The sequence below is a fragment of the Microtus pennsylvanicus genome, chromosome 1 (assembly GCF_037038515.1).
Source record: "Microtus pennsylvanicus isolate mMicPen1 chromosome 1, mMicPen1.hap1, whole genome shotgun sequence".
Taxonomy (NCBI): domain Eukaryota; kingdom Metazoa; phylum Chordata; class Mammalia; order Rodentia; family Cricetidae; genus Microtus; species Microtus pennsylvanicus.
Window position 1 is genome coordinate 150,486,167 of NC_134579.1, and position 17,322 is coordinate 150,503,488.

At 42.5% G+C, this 17,322-nt stretch overlaps 1 protein-coding gene across 1 annotated transcript in view; it reads left to right on the forward strand.

Moving 5' to 3' along the window:
• Window positions 1-3,378: 3,378 nt before the first annotated feature.
• The window catches only part of LOC142837535 (NACHT, LRR and PYD domains-containing protein 9B-like), a 34,427-nt gene continuing 20,483 nt past the window's right edge, over window positions 3,379-17,322 (forward strand). The window contains exons 1-3 of the mRNA XM_075952669.1: window positions 3,379-3,646; window positions 7,665-9,243; window positions 16,544-16,708. Of these exons, the coding sequence (XP_075808784.1) occupies window positions 3,379-3,646; window positions 7,665-9,243; window positions 16,544-16,708 (2,012 nt within the window). The remainder of the gene's footprint in view (window positions 3,647-7,664; window positions 9,244-16,543; window positions 16,709-17,322) is intronic.

Genomic DNA, 17,322 nt, shown 5'->3' on the forward strand with positions numbered 1-17,322 from the left:
AATTTGTAGGAAAATGGATAGACAAGGAAAGTATAATATTAAGTGAGATGACCAAAACTTAAAACAAACAAAAAAGGCACAAGTTCCCTCCTGAAGGGCCTCGCCTATAATATCCTAAGAGCAAGGTTTTGCTACTGGGGCTCAGCAGTTAAGAGCACTGGATGCTCTTCCAGAAGACCAGGGTTTTGTTCCCCACACCCACATGCTGGCTCACAACCATCCATAGTACAGCTATGTAGTAGCAATGGAAACAGTTTTATGGTTGGGGTCACCACAACATAAGGAGCTGCATTACAGAGCATGGCATTAGGGACATTGAGATCCTCTGGGCTCAGAAACTAGATAGCCTAAGATGGTAGAATAAATATTAAGAGTTTAATTTCCCCCCTCTTCTTCCTCTCCCTCCCTCTTCCTCTCCTCCTCCCACGTCTCCCTGTACCTTCATTCCTCGCCCTCTTTCTCTTCAAAGTTCTGGGCCTCAAACCAGGGACTACAAACTCTACAATTTTCATTTCTTAATAGGCTTCCCTCTTGTAATAGAACAGAAAGAGCCTAGGTAAATACTTATTGTAGACTATTTGAAGATGAGTTTTTCTCTGAACTGTCTATATTAAGCATTTCATGAGGAATTTTGTGGATCGATTCCCAACTTCTCTGAATGCAAATCATGATATTCAATGTAAAACTCACACTATGAGCTTTGATGATTGACATTTAAATGCCATTTTTCTTGGCCATAAAAGCTATTTTAAGTTTTGAAAGTCTGGGCCTGAAAAAAGCAGTAGCCACTATTCACATATACTTAGTTATAAAGTATTTAGAATGAGTGTGTTAAATTTAAATTTTAATTAACGTGAATTTCATGTACAGTAACTGATTCTGTCATGAGAAAGTTTATGGAATTATGGAACCCTACCTTTCAGTGTTCCCTGAACATTTTCACATACCCAGAGGATTTTTGTTGATTTCACTTTAAGACGGTCTTTAAGGGGCTGGAGAGATGGTTCCATAATTGAGAGCACTGGCTGCTAAGAGAATCCATTTCCAGCACCCTCTGATGGCTCACAGCCAACAGCAAGTGCAGTTCTAGGGGATCTGATGTGCTCTGCTGGGTTCTATGGGTACTGCATGCATGGACATGGTGCATACACATAAATGCAGGCAGCACACATACACACACACACTCAAACACACACACAGAGGCAAACACGCACACACACACGCACACAGGCACACACACTCACATGCGCATACACACGCACACACAAACTATTTTATTTAAAACCTTTTTGAAGTTGGGTGTGATGGCTCATGCCTTTAATCCAAGTACTCCAGAGACAAACTCAATTGGTTTGAGCCAGCCCGTTTTACAGAGCGAGTTCCAGGACAGGCAGGACGAGACCCGACATTGTTTAAAAATACCCACTATCACTGTGTTAGAATTGATAGAGGGGTTCTCACTAGAACCCGGGTTTATTTTTCTTTTCTAATTGAGGAAAATATCTTTTTATTGATTTTTATTGAGCTTTACATTTTTCTCTGCTCCCCTCCCTAATTCTGCCCTCCTCCTACAAACCTCCCCCAAGGTCCCCATGCTACCAATTTACTCAGGAGATCTTGTCTTTTTCTACTTTCTACTTCCCATGAAGATTAGATCTATGTAAGTCTCTCTTAGTGCCTGCATTGTTGTCTAAGTTCTCTGGGATTGTGGTTTGTAGGCTGGCTTTCTTTGCTTTATGTTTAAAAAAACACCTATGAATGAATACGTGTGATAATTGTCTTTCTGTGTCTGGGTTACCTCACTCAAAATAAAGTTTTCTAGCTCCATCAGTTTTCCTGAAAATCAAGGTGTTATTTTTTTCTGCTGTGTATACTCCATTGTGTAAATGTACCACATTTTCCTTATCCATTATTTGATCGAGGGGGATTTAGGTTGTTTCCAGGTTCTGGCTATGACAAACAAAGCTTCTTTGAATATAGTTGAGCACCTGTCCTTGTGGCACAATTGAGCATCCTTTGAATATATACCCAAAAGTGGTATTACTGTGTCTTGAGGACGGTTGTTTCCTAATTTTCTGAGAAGTCACCACACTGGCATCCAAAGGGGTTGTACCAGCTTGCATTCCCACCAGCAACGCAGAAGTGTCCCCTTTTCCCCACAACCTCTCCAGCATAAGTTGTCATCAGTGTTTTTTTTTAATTTATTTATTTATTAAGGATTTCTGCCTCCTCTCCGCAACCGCTTCCCATTTCCCTCCCCCTCCCCCGGTCAAGTCCCCCTCCCTCATCTGCTTGAAGAGCAATCAGGGTTCCCTGACCTATGGGAAGCCCAAGGACTGCCCACCTCTATCCAGGTCTCCTAAGGTGAGCATCCAAACTGCCTAGGCTCCCCCAAAGCCAGTACATGCAGTAGGATCAAAAAAAAACCCACTGCGATTGTTCTTGAGTTCTCAGTATTACTCATTGTCCGCTATATTCAGCTAGTCCGGGTTTATCCCATGCTTTTTCAGACCCAGGCCAGCTGGCCTTGGTGAGTTCCCGATAGAACATCCCCATTGTCTCAGTGTGTGGGTGCACCCCTCGTGGTCCTGAGTTCCTTGCTCGTGCTCTGTCTCATTCTGCTCCTGATTTGGACCTTGATCATCAGTGTTTTTTATCTTGGCCATTCTTACAGGTGTAAAATGAAATCTCAGAGTTGTTTTGATGTGCATTTCTCTCATGACTAGGATGTTGAACATTTACTTAAGTGTCCTTTAGCCATTTTAGATTCCTCTGTTGAGAGTTCTCTGTTTAGGTCTGTACTCCATTTTTTGTTGGATTATGTGTTCTTTTGGTGTCCAATTTCTTGAGTTCTTTGTATATTTTGGAGATCAGGCCTCTGTTTGATGTGGGGTTAGTGAAGACCTTTTCCCATTCGGTAGGCTGTCATTTTGTCTTGTTGACTGTGTCCTTTACCTTCCTGAAGCTTTTCAGTTTCAGGAGGTCCCATTATTGTTTCTCTCAAAGTCTGTGCTACTGGGGTTCTATAATCAGTTCTGAGACGTGTTCCTAAGAGCATAGAGAGGCAGGGACAACGGCAGTGCCCACCCTTCTTCTTTGGTTCCATTGTTAACTTGGTTGCTTTGTTGATATTTTCCAGTTGATTATCATTCTCTTTAATAGTGAACTTGGCACAAGGTTTATTTTAGCACTGGATTCACAGGAATGGAAGGGAAAGGGTGAAGGATGAGCCACATAGACCTGAAGGAAGGGATGCATGATATCAATAATTTTGAGACTTTTCAAGTTGAGATCTCCCATGTCATTCTTGTCCAGGTATCACTTATTTCTTCATTTTGAATATATATTAACCTCTGAAGACTGAGCTCAGCATCCAAGATGGCAGAACCATCTGATTTGGGTGTGGCTCACTGCCTAAAACAGCTCAGTGATGCAACGTTCCTACACTTCAAAAATCTGCTCATCAAAGAACCAGAATTGCAAGTCAATCCGGTGCTCTGTGCAAAAATTAAGCTAGCTTCGAGAAAAGACCTGATAATGCTGTTGCACGCATATTATCCAGGGCAGGTATGGGACATGATGTCAAGAACATTTCTACAGGTCAATCGGAGAGACCTCTGGACCAAGGTTCAAGAGCTGAGGAGAGGTAAGCGAGCGTGGAGAGAGAAGGGACACATGGGAACGTTAGTCACATAGGAGCTGCTTTTATTTTTTAGTTTATTCTTCTCTCCTACAATACCTCCCATCCTCCATTCTTCCCAGTCCTCCCCACCTCCCACTCTCCCGGATCCACTTGTCTTCTGTTTCCCTTCAGAAATAAAGCAGGGACATCAACCAAACACAGAATAACAAGATGCAGTAAAACTAGGCACAAAGCCTCATATTAAAGCTGGACTAGGAAGTCCAGTAGGAGGAAAAGGGTCTCTTGAGCAGGTGAAAGAGTCAGAGACACCCCTACTTCCATTCGTAGGAGTCCCACAGAAACACCAAGCTAACAACCATAATGTGAAACTCGTGCTGAGGAAGGGTTGCACTGAAGAAACCTGTGGATGTTGTATACTTCATCCTTTAACTGGAGTGGGGGAGGGTCTCCTAATGCACATGACCATTACCAATAAAAGAAAATGTAGGATGGTTGAAACAAATAAGGCAGATCCCAACATTAATGCTGTTTTCTTCAGCTGACCAAGAAAAATGTTCTTTCGTTTGCTTTTTTAAAATTAGCATACAAAACAATGCATTTCCTCTTGGCATTGTTCCCACTCTCTCCTTCCTCCTCTCTCTCCCTTGCTTCCTCTGTCTCTCCCTTCTCTTGTTTGTTCTTTCTATCTTGGAAAATGTCTCACTGTGTCGCCCAGGCTGGCTTAAAAGTCACTCTATAGACCAGACTAGTCTTGAACTCATGACTTCCTACCTCGAGTTCCTGAGTTCTAGGGATCCAGGTACTCGGTGCCACACTCAGCTGAGATGAGGTTCTATCTATTATAGCACTGACTCATCCTTTTGACCAGACACGTAGTGCTAAGAAGAGGTCTTTGTCCTCTTTCCCAGAGACATTACCTTTATTTCCTATGAATTTCTTGAGACTATGGAAGAAGCCCTCAAATATACAAGCTGAGATCATGTCCAGGTGGAGGGCATGTCACAGACCTTCCAGAGGGAATATTTTACCAGGAGCTCATCTCCCTTTTCATGTGCATATAAGCTGTCTCCATATTCACTGGGTTTGCTGTTCATGCATTCTTTGGCAGAACTATGATTTAACAGTAGCCAAAAGTGTCCACAAAAATGGTTGTGAATCTGGAACCACGTGCTTTGTTCGGCTGGTTCTTAGTCATGTGACTTGTCTAGTCAGCTACAGCAAGATGATCAATGTCACTACATCTGTTTCCTCTTGGGGATAAAGACACCAGTAATTTACAAGGACCTAATACTCACAAGCATGGAAGACATGGAGAATAACATGTCATGGTTATTGTATCAGTTAATTTCTGTTGCTGTGATAAAACACCGTGATCAAAAGTGACACATGGAATAGGTTTATCTCGGCTTATGGTTCCACAGTGGTGAGAGAGGCATGACAACAGGCAGGCATGGTGGAGGAACAGGAAGCTGAGGTCACGTCTCAGCTGCGAGCATGGAGCAGAGCGAGGGAGCTGGAAGCAGGGGGAGGCTATGAAATCTCAGTGCCTGCCCCAAACAACATCCTTCTCTAGCAAGGCCACACCTCCTAATCCTTCTGAAACCTCACCATTAATTGGGGAACAGATCTTCAAGTTTACCAACCAATGGGAACCTTTTTACCCAACCACTAGCACAGCTATGCATTCTAGCCCCTTCTAGAGCTTCAGAGGTAGAGGCAAATGGGAGGGTGTGAGCATGTAATGTCAGCCTTGACTACATGGCTAGGCTGAGGTCAGTGGGCATTCTGGGCTGCACAAGACCCTGTCTCTAGAAACAGAAAGGCAAAAAGAGAATCTACACTAAATCGGGGCAAATTCTAGCTAACGTCAGCTCTAGTTTTGGTCCTGTGTAGTCTACTGCCGTAGGAGTGCTTTCGGGTTGGGAGCCACTTACTGGCCTGTAGTACAATCTTAATTAGTCTTCTTGAATAAAACCTAGAATCAGATATCGGGGTAAATGGTGAAAGATGAGAGAAGTAAAGGAGTCAGGCACTAGAGAGACCTTTTGCCTCTACTGGAATCCTTAGACCGAAGAGGGTAAGACTGTCTCCTTGAACCCTCAGACTGAATGGGTTGAGCGCCTGACTCCTCCCACCTTACATTCCTCTCTCCATCTAGTCATATTGCTTCTTGTCTCTACCTCCCTATGCTGGGATTAAAGGCGTGAGCTGCTACATCTTGGTTCTGTTTCTGTTTGAGACTGACTCAAACTTGTGTAGACCAGGGTGTTTGGAACTCACAGAGATCTGTCTGCCTCTGTCTCTCTGGTACTGGGATTAAAGATGTGTGCCACCACTGCCTGGTCTCTATGACTAACTAGTGACTAGCTCCACACTCTGATCTTCAGGCAAGCTTTGTTATATCACAAACAAAACTTCCCCACACTGGGCCATGGAGCTAGAGTTGTTCCTACAGGTTGAGATTTATGATTGCCTGGAAACACACACGGATGGAATGATATTCTTCTGTTAACCATTCGTCTGATTAAATATTTATACCTACGTCCCTTTTTACAGGAGCTGAATTACATACATGACAAGTTCAACTCAATTACAAGAAATGTGCAGGCCCGCATAAACCCCGGAGCCTGCAACAGATTGGGCAGATAGCAGATTCTCTTAGGATGACTTAAGTGTCCGTCCTCTGCTGACCTATGAAACCTTTCCATCTAATAACAAAGTTTCCCAGGCTTTTTGAAAAGATTTTTTAAATATATATTTAAACATATATTTAATGAGTAATTATATATAATTATGTAGTTTTATATATAATGTATGTAAGTATTTGCTAGCATATATGGATAGGAAACACATGCATGCAGTGCCTTGTGGCCAAAAGAGGACAGGAATCCCTGAAACTGAACTAAACCTCAAGTTATCAGTGACTGTCTATGTGCTTGGAGCTGAACCCAGGTCATCTAGAAGAGTAGCAAGTGTTTTAAACGTATTGAACATTTCTAATGTACCAGTCACTGATAGAAGTCCCAGTAAATCTCAGATACAACAGTAGGCTCTTGCCCTCAGAAGGCCTAGTACCAAAAATTCACTGGAAATATCAAAGTGTGCTACTGATGACTTGCCAGCTGCCTGCTAACTACCTCCATGAATGGAAAGGGAAATACTTTCTAGTAATCCCATTTCGCTTAGGACGTTGATCCAGATACATTAAATAATGCACCTTAAACTGTGAGATACATGTGGTTGAACCCAGAACAATGTGACACCCCATCAGGATTGTTATCTGTAGATGTGAATGCATAGAACCCCAGAGGTAATTTCACTCTGTCTTTTGCCTGAATCAAATCTTGCTTTGACTAAGCATCGGATTGTAAACATGTACAGAAAACTGAAGAATTTGAAATAGATTGACCTGTAATGACTACTGGGGGTATGAAAGCCTTAGGCTGAGTCACAGGATTCTGAGCCCTAACTCATGAAGTTGTGAACAGATGAAATACTTATGGCCGTTGCCCTGGGAAGGTACCAGGCCCTTTGCAAATTTGCAGTGAGGTATCCAGAATTCATGCTGTACCACAGCTGATAGCCCTGCCTTCTGGAGAACCCCCTTCTCTTCTATTGGCCCTAAAATATTTATAGACCCCCCTTTAGCACAGGGATTTGAGTCAGGCATGAGTCAGTCAACTCTTCCATGCATGTTCACAAGCATGGAAAGACTTGCATGCAATAGAGGTCTCTCTCTAGAGGAGTTGGTGTAAGAAGAACGGGCTAGTTGGTTGGGGCTGGGTTGGGACCTAACTATTCTTTGGAGGGGAGGAAAACCCTGTATCAGTTGAAGGGAAATGGAAACTTCTTACAGGGAAAGGTGGGTGGCTCTCCTCCTTTTCTGTCCTCAGGACCCACGGCCTCACGGCTCATCCAGGTGTGGGAATCATTCACTAGACGTGTATTTAAGAAAACTGTGATTCATTCTCAGGAGTGTCCTAGTCCTAACTGTCTTGTGTTCTGATTTCATCAATCTCAGATAAAAGGACATACAAAGAGATTATGAAGACTGCATTTCACCACATCTGGACCTTCGAAAACAACCTTTATGTGCTGGATGCAGAATACAAAGTTGTTACAGACATGCAGTTCAAGGTGCTGCAAGAAGTATTTTATCCTCAGTTAAAGCCAATCACTGCAGTCCTACTGGGTGCTGAAGCAATTGGAAAATCCACGTTCTTAAGAAAAGCCGTGTTGGATTGGGCATCAGGAAACTTATGGAAGAACAGATTTCAGTATGTTTTCTTCTTTTCTCTCGTCTCACTTAACAGCACCACAGAGTTGAGCTTAGCTCAGCTTCTCTTAAGTCAGTTGTCGGCATCTTCAGAGACACCTGATGATGTCTTATCCGATCCGAGGAAAATCTTGTTTATCTTGGATGGATTTGACCACCTGAAATTTGACTTGGATATCCGGACAAACTTGTGCGACGACTGGAGGAAGATGCTGCCAACACAAATTGTCTTGAGTAGTTTGATACAGAAAGTAATGCTCCCAGAATCTTCTCTGCTGCTTGAATTGGGAAACCCAAGTATACCCAAAATCTATCCCTTGCTACAGTATCCAAGGAAGATAACTATGGGAGGATTCAGTGAGAAGTCTATAAAGTTCTACTGTATGGACTTTTTCAATGACTTTGAGAAAGGCTTAGAAGTCTTTGGTTATTTACAGAGCATGCAAGCATTGCTCGATTTATGCATTAGTCCCTATATGTGCTGGATGTTCTGTAGGACCGTAAAGGGGCAGCGTGACAGGGGAGAGGAAATGAACCTTGTCTATGAGCCAGATTCGGCTTTGTACACAAGCTTTATGGTGAGCTCCTTCAGATCTGTGTATGACTCCCGTCGATCCAGACAGAACAGAGCCCGACTAAAGACTCTGTGTACCTTGGCTGCAGAGGGAATGTGGAAACAGGTATTTGTGTTTAAGTCTGAGGATCTCAGGAGGAATGGGATAACTGAACCTGAGGAGAGATCATGGCTGAGAATACGTTTTCTCAGTTACCGGGGTGACTGTTTCATGTTTTACCATCCGACGCTACAGTCGTATTTTGCTGCCCTGTTCTATTTCCTCAGACAAGACAAAGACACACCTCACCCCATCATAGGAAGCCTACTCCAATTCCTAAGAGAAGTCTATGCTCATGGCCAAACCCAATGGCTCCGGACAGGGATGTTTGTGTTTGGAATTGCCACTGAAAAAGTTGCTGCCATGCTGAACCCACACTTTGGCTTTATACCATCCAGAGATGTTAGAGGTGTTATCTTCAACTGCTTTAGAAACATGAATCAAGAAGAGTTCAGTAAGACACTGAGGGCCCAGAGTTTGTTCAAGAGCCTATTTGGCAACAAGGAAGAAGAATTTGTAACACAAGTGATGGGTCTATTCGAAGAAATGACTGTTGATATTAGTAATGTTGATGTACTCACAGTAGCTACCTACAGTCTGCTGAGATCTCAGAAGCTAAAGAAACTTCATCTACATATACAAGAAAGAGTTTTTACAGAAGCATATAACCCAGGAGATGGTGACATAGACACCTTTAGACGACACAAGAAGTGAGTACATCTCTGAACCCGGTCTTCAGTTCCTCCAGTTTTGCCACAGTGTCAAGTGCATTGTTTAAGGTCTGTTTGTGTGAATGCTGTCAGAGGAAGATGTGGGGTGCCTTTCTCCATTGTCCCCCACTTTAATCCCCTGAGACAGGCTCTTACCAAACTTGAATCTAACCATCTTGACTAGGGTAACTGGCCACCAAGACACCCGGATCTACCTGTTTCTCCTTTCTAATGTGGGGCAACAGCCTCATGCAACCATGCCCAGCTTATGTTGGTGTTGTGGATCTGAACCCAGGTCTTCATGTTTGTACAGCCCACACTCCTACCCACCAGTCCTTCTCTCCAGAACAGAGTTTCTAAGTTCTTTTATGTCTATTCCTGAGTGTTTAGATGGCATGGTCAGGAAGGCTTTCTGTTGAGTCTTGGCACTGCCGTTTGGAGCTCTGTGGCCCACACAGCCAAGTCCTTGAGTTCCTTCATTATACTGAGAGCAAATTTGTCACAAGGCCAGTGAGATGGAAATGTGAGCAGCTTCTGTGTAGCGTCTGCCTCTTTCCCGTCATCCATAGTGTGTTTAGTGTCCTGTATATTGCTTTTATTATGTTTAGATATGTTTTTTCTATCCCTCATCTCTCCAAGACCTTTATCATGAAGGGGTGTTGGATTTTGTCAAATGCTTTTTCACCATCTAATGAGATGAGCATATGTTTTTTTCTTTCAGTTTATTTATATGATGGATTAAAATGATTTTTATAAGTTGAACCATCTCTGTATCTCTGGGATGAAGCCGACATGATCATGGTGGATGATTAATTTTTTTTATGTGTTCTTGAATTCGGTTTGCCAATATTGAATATTTTTGCATTATCTATAATTCTCTTTCTTGGTTGAGTCTCTGTGTGGTTTTCGTATCAGGGTAGCTGTAGCCTCATAAAAAGAATCTGGCAATGTCCCTTCTGTTTCTATTATGTGGAACACTTTCAGGTATTAGCACTTCTTGGAAATTCTGGTTGAATTCTGCACTAAAATCATCCAAGCCTGGGCTTTTTTGGTTGAGAGGTTTGTGATGACAGCTCCTATTTCCTTACAGTTTGAAGGTCTATTTGAATTGTTCACCTGATCTTGATTTAATTTTGGTATATGGTATCTATCCAGAAAATTGTCCATTTCTTTTATGTTTTCCAATTTTGTAGAGTATTGGTTTTTTTTTTATTTTAGTATGACCTACTGATTCTCTGGTTTTTCTCATTGTCTGTTGTTATGTCCCCCTTTTCATTTCTCATTTTGTTTTTTGGGATGTTCTCAATCTACCTTTTGATTAGTTTGGATAAGGATTTGTCTCTATTGTTGATTTTCTCAAAGAACCAGCTCTTTGTCTCAATGATTTTTTGTATTGTTTTCTTTGTTTCTATTTTATTGATTTCAGCTCTCAATTTGATTATTTCCTATCTTGTACTTCTCCTGGATGAGTCTGCTTCTTTTTGTTCTAGAGCTTTCAGGGGTGCTGTTAAGTCTCTAGTGTGAGCTTTCTCCACTTTCTTTGTGTAGGCACTTAGTGCTATGAACTTTACTCTTAGCACAGCATTCATAGTGTCCCATAGGTTTGGGTATGTTGTACCTTCATTTTCACTGAAATCTAGGAAATCGTTAATTTCTTTATTTCTTCCTTTTCCTGGGGGCAGTTGAATAGTTCTGTTCAATATCCATGAGTTTGTAGGCTTTCTGAGAGTAGTGTTGTTAAACACTAACTTTAAACCATGGTGATCCAATAAGACACAAGAAGTTACTCCAATTTACTTAGATCTGTAGAGGTTTGCTTTGTTGCTAAGTTTGTGGTCAAGTTTAGAGAAGGTTCCATGAGGTTCAGAGAAGAAGGTATATTCTTTCCTGTTTGGGTGGACTATTCTATAGATATCTATTAAGTCCATTTGATTCATGACATCCAGAAGTAGTTCTCTTACTTCTCTGTTAAGTTTCTGTCTGGTTTACTTGTCCATTGGTGAGAGTGGAGTGTTGAAGTCTTCTGCTATTAATGTATGGGGTTTGATGTGTGATTTAAGCTTTAGTAATGTTTCTTTTACGTATATGCATGTTCTTGTATTAGGGGCATAGATGTTCAGGATTGAAATTTCATCCTGATGGATTGTTCCTCTTATGAATATAAAGTGTCCTTCTCTATCTCTTCTGGTTGATTTTAGCTTGGAATCTATTTTGTTAGATATTAGGATAGCTAGACTCATTTGTTTCTTATGTCCATTGGATTGGAAAACGTTTTCCCAATTTTTACTCTGAGGTAATGTCTGTCTTGGTGGTTGAGGTGTGTTTCTTGTATACAGCAGAAAGTTAGATCCTGTTTTTGTATCCATTCTCTTAGGCTGTGTCTTTTTTTTTTATTGAGAAAAGGAAAAAAAAGTATCTGCCTCCTCCCAGCCTCCCATTTGCCTCCCCTTCCTCCCACCCTTCTCCCCCTCCTCCCACTCCTCTCCCCCTCCCTCTCCAGTCCAAAGAGCTGTCAGGGTTCCCTGCCCTGTGGGAAGTCCTAGGTCCCCCCCTCCGTCCATATCTAGGAAGGTGAACATCCAAAATGGCTAGGATCCCACAAAGCCAGAACATGAAATAGGATAAAAACTCCGTGCCATTGTCCTAGGCTTCTCATCAGCCCTCATTGTTCACCATGTTCAGAGAGTCCAGTTTTATCCCCTGCTTTTTCAGTCACAGTCCAGCTGGCCTTGGTGAGCTCCCAAAAGATCAGCCCCATTGACTCAGTGGGTGGGTGCACCCCTCGTGGTCCCGACTTCTTTGCTCATGTTCTCCCTCCTTCTGCTCCTCATTGGGACCTTGGGAGCTCAGTCCAGTGCTCCAGTGTGGGTCTCTGTCTCTATCTCCATCCATCACCAGATGAAGGTTCTATGATGATATGCAAGATATTCATCAGTATGGCTATAGGATAGGGTCATTTCAGGTTCCCTATCCTTAGCTGCCTAAGGGACTAACTGGGGAGATCACCATGGGTTCCTGGGAGCCACTCTAGGTTCAAGTCTCTTGACAACCCTAAGGTGGCTCCCTTAACTAACAATTGTGCTTCCGTGCTCCCCTATCCAACCTTCCTTTATCCCAATCCTCCTGTTTCCCCAAGTTCCTCCCATCCTCCCCTTCTCACTTTTCTCTCCCCATCTCCCCTTACCCCCATCCCACCCCACCCCCAAGATCCCAATTTTCTCGCCGGCAATTTTGTCTACTTCCCATAGCCAAGAGGATAACTATATGTTTTTCCTTGGGTTCATCTTATTTAGCTTCTTTAGGTTCACCAATTGTAGTCTCCGTGACCCTTATTTAGGGCTAGAAACCAATTGTGAGTGAGTACATCCCATGTTCATCTTTTTGGGTCTGGGTTACCTAACTCAGGATAGTGTTTTCTATTTCCATCCATTTGCATGCAAAATTCGAGAAGTCATTGTTTTTTACCGCAGCGTAGTACTCTAATGTGTATATATTCCACACTTTCTTCATCCATTCTTCCATTGAAGGGCATCTAGGTTGTTTTCAGGTTCTGGCTATTACAAATAATACTGCTATGAACATAGTTGAACAAATGCTCTTGTCATATGATAGGGCATCTCTTGGGTATATTCCCAAGAGTGGTATTGCTGGGTCCAGGGGTAGGTAGATCCCGAATTTCCTGAGAAACTGCCACACTGATTTCCACAGTGGTTGCACAAGATTGCATTCCCACCAGCAATGGATGAGGGTACCCCTTCCTCCACAGCCTCTCCAGCAAAGGCTTAGCCTGTGTTTTTTTATAGGTGAATTGAGTCCATTGATATTAAGAGATATTAATGACCCATGCTTATTAATTCCTGTTATTTTTCGGTGGTAATGATTGTGTGTTTCCCCTTTTTGGGTTTTACTGATGAGAGTTTATCTGTTTCCTATATTTTTGTGGGTGTCGTTAGCATCCTTGGGTTGTGTTTTCCTTCTAGTACTTTCTGTAAGGCTGGGTTTCTGGATATATATTGTTTAAAACTGGTTTTGTCGTGTAATATCTTGTTTTCTCCATTAATGGTGACTGAAAGTTTTGCTTTGTATAGTAGTCTGGGCTTAAATACATGGTCTCTTATTGTATGCAGCACATCTACCCAGTATCTTCTGGCTTCATGGTTTCCATTAAGAAGTCAGGTGTAATTCTGATAGGTTTAACTTTATATCTTACTTGACCTTTTTCCTTAGCAGCTCTTAATAGTCTTTCTTTATTCTATATGTTTTGTGTTTTGATTATTACATAGCGAGGAGATTTTTTTTATTGAGAAAAGGAGAAAAAAAACAAGTTTCCACCTCCTCCCAGCCTCCCATTTCCCTCCCCCTCCTTCCACCCTTCTCCCCCTCCACCCACTCCTTTCCCCCTCCCTCTCCAGTCATAAGAGCAGTCAGGGTTTTCTGCCCTGTGGGAAGTCCTAGGTCCTCCGCCCTCCGTCCATATCTAGGAAGGTGAACATCCAAACTGGCTAGGATCCCACAAAGCCAGCACATTTCGTAGGATCAAAACCCCGTGCCATTGTCCTTGGCGTCTCATCAGCCCTCATTGTTCGCCATGTTCAGAGAGTCCAGTTTTATCCCATGCTTTTTCAGTCACAGTCCAGCTGGCCTTGGTGAGCTCCCAATAGATCAGCTCCACTGTCTCAGTGGGTGGGTGCACCCCTCGTGGTCCTGACTTCCTTGTTCATGTTCTCCCTCCTTCTGCTCCTCATTGGGACCTTGGGAGCTCAGTCCAGTGCTCCAGTGTGGGTCTCTGTCTCTATCTCCATCCATCACCAGATGAAGGTTCTATGATGATATGCAAGATATTTGTCAGTATTGCTCTAGGATAGGGTCATTTCAGGTTCCCTATCCTCAGCTGCCCAAGGAACTAACTGGGGACCTCGGCTTGGGCACCTGGGAGCCCCTCTAGGGTCAGGTCTCTTGCCAACCCTAAAGTGGCTCCCTTAACTAAGAATTGTGGTTCCGTGCTCCCCTGTCCAACCTTCCTTTATCCCAATCCTCCTGTTTCCCCAAGGCCCCACCTCCTTCCCTTCTAACTTTTCTCTCCCCATCTCCCCTTACCCCCATCCCACCCCACCCCCAAGATCCCAATTTTCTCCCCGGCAATTTTGTCTACTTCCCTTGGCCAAGAGGATAACTATATGTTTTTCCTTGGGTTCCCCTTCTTACTTAGCTTCTTTAGATTCACCTATTGTAGACTCCGTGACCCTTATTTATGGCTAGAAACCAATTATGAGTGAGTACATCCCATGTTCATCTTTTTGGGTCTGGGATACCTCACTCAGGATAGTGTTTTCTATTTCCATCCATTTGCATGCAAAATTCGAGAAGTCATTTTTTTTACCGCAGCGTAGTACTCTAATGTGTATATATTCCATACTTTCTTCATCCATTCTTCCATTGACGGGCATCTAGGTTGTTTCCAGGTTCTGGCTATTACAAATAATACTGCTATGAACATAGTTGAACAAATGCTTTTGTCATATGATAGGGCATCTCTTGGGTATATTCCCAAGAGTGGTATTGCTGGGTCCAGGGGTAGGTTGATCACGAATTTCCTGAGAAACCGAAACACTGATTTCCATAGTGGTTGCACAAGATTGCATTCCCACCAGCAGTGGATGAGGGTACCCCGTCCTCCACAGCCTCTCCAGCAAAGGCTATCCTTGGTGTTTTTGACTTTAGCCATTCTGACAGGTGTAAGATGATATCTCAAAGTTGTTTTGATTTGCATTTCCCTGATTGCTAAGGCAGCTGAGCACGCCTTTAAGTGTCTTTTGGAGATTTTTTTTTTGATCCAGTATATTTAGTGTTCTGTAAGCTTCTTATACCTTCATAGGAATATCCTTCTTTAGGTTGGGAAAGTTTTCTTCTATGATTTTGTTAAATATATTTAGGTTTGGTTTTTTTCATGGTGTCCCAGATTTCCTGGATGTTTTGTGTTAAGAATTTATTAGATTTACTGTTTTCTTTGACCAATGAAACAATTTCCTCTATAGTATCTTCAACACCTGAGATTCTCTCTTCCATCTCTTGTATTCTGTTGGTTATACTTGCCTCTGTAGTTACTGTTCATTTACCCAGAATTTTCCAGAATTCCCTTAGTTTGTGTTCTTTTTAATTGCCTCTATTTCAGTCTTCAAGTCTTGAACTGTTTGATTGTTTTTTTCTTGGTTTTCTTGGGTTTCTTTGAGGAATTTACTAATTTCTTCCAATTTTTTTGTATTTCTTTTCTTCCATTTCTTCACGGGAGTTTTTCATTTCTGATTTAAAGGTCTCCATCATCTTCATAAAGTTATGTTTAAAATTATTTTCTTCTGCTGCTTCTGGGTTAGAATGATCAAGTCTTCCTGTTTGGGACCACAGGAATCTGGTGTTGCTGTGTTTGCTTTTTAGGCTGTTGGATGAATTCTTACATTGGTTTCTTCCCATCTCTTCCTTCAGATGATGCCCGCAGTGTCTTTGCACCTTGGTCCAATCCTTGCAGCGTCTGTTGAGTCTTTGGGGATTGCTCTTGGTCTGCTCTATACTGTCACTGTCTGTGTCTCTCTTGGTCCAGCCTGTGTCATCACAGCTTGTGCTTTAGAGTTCCTCTCTTGGTCCACTCTCATGGTCCTCTCAGCAGGACCAAGATAAACTGATGCAGGTGGGGGAGGTGCCCGGTGTTATGCCCCACTATGGAGGGCCTAGAGAATGGGGTCTCCTGCCCGGTCCAACTTCTTCCTTCCAAGTTCTTTCGTCACACTGATGTCTTTTTGTTTGGTCAGCTATAAGTTAACTAGGGTCATCAGTGTGTCCAAGGGTTTGGAGCTGTGCATTAGATCCTAGTGGGCTGACTTGTGGGTACAAAACTGGAGATGACTGCTCCTCCCCCAGAGCCGACCAGTTGTCAATATTCCAGCAGGGAGGGCTGGGACTGTGCAAGCCTCTCCCCAGTTGTTGATTGACAGGAACAGGCCCGGTCTTTTGCAGGCAGTGGAGGGATCCATAGCTCTACCAGGATTAAGACTGCAATGGCTATACAATGCCCAGAAGAGGGCATTTTCTCCCCCACATTGCTCACCCTCTCCTCTCTGTCTCATCTGCTCCTTTTTCTTTTTTGTAAAAATTTATTTATTTTTATTATTGTGTATGAGTGCTTGGGATGCCTGAATGTCTATGTACCATGTGTACCTCCTCAGGTGGTGGGGCTCATCTTCCCATCTTAGGAGTGTCTTGATTGCATTTAGCCACCAGAGAATAACAATGTGTTATCTCATTGCAGAATTGCAAACAAATATTGGCGTTCATTATGTGGAATTTTCTGGAACTTACAAGTGTTGGATCTGGACAGCTGTAATTTCAATGAAACTGCAATTCAGCATCTTTGTGAATCGTTGTCTCCAGCTCCTTGTATACCTCTGAACATGTTTAAGCTCCAAAGCTTGTCGTAAGTTTGACAGTCACTCATCCTTTCCATAGATAGAATTTCCCTCTCTGCCTTGATAAGACTAATTCATAAATAAATTCAGAACTAAAATAAAAAGTAGAAAATACAATATTACTAAGAGTCACATATTTGAAGTTCTCTGTCACACACATACATGTGATTTACAGGTGGTGTGTAAATGCCTATACAACTAGTATGTGTGTATGTACCTCTAGTATATGTGTGCATGTGTGTTCATATACATCTAGTATATGTGTGCATGTGCGTGCATGTACATCTAGTATATATGTGCATGTGTGTGCATGTACATCTAGTATATATGTGCATGTGTGTGCATGTACATCTAGTATATATGTGCATGTGTGTGCATGTACATCTAGTATATGTGTGCATGTGTGTGCCTGTACCTCTAGTATATGTGTGCATGTGTGTGCCTGTACCTCTAGTATATATGTGCATGTGTGTGTGCATGTACATCTAGTATATGTGTGCATGTGTGTGCCTGTACCTCTAGTATATATGTGCATGTGTGTGTGCATGTACATCTAGTATATATGTGCATGTGTGTGCATGTACATCTAGTATATATATGCATGTGTGTGCATGTACATCTA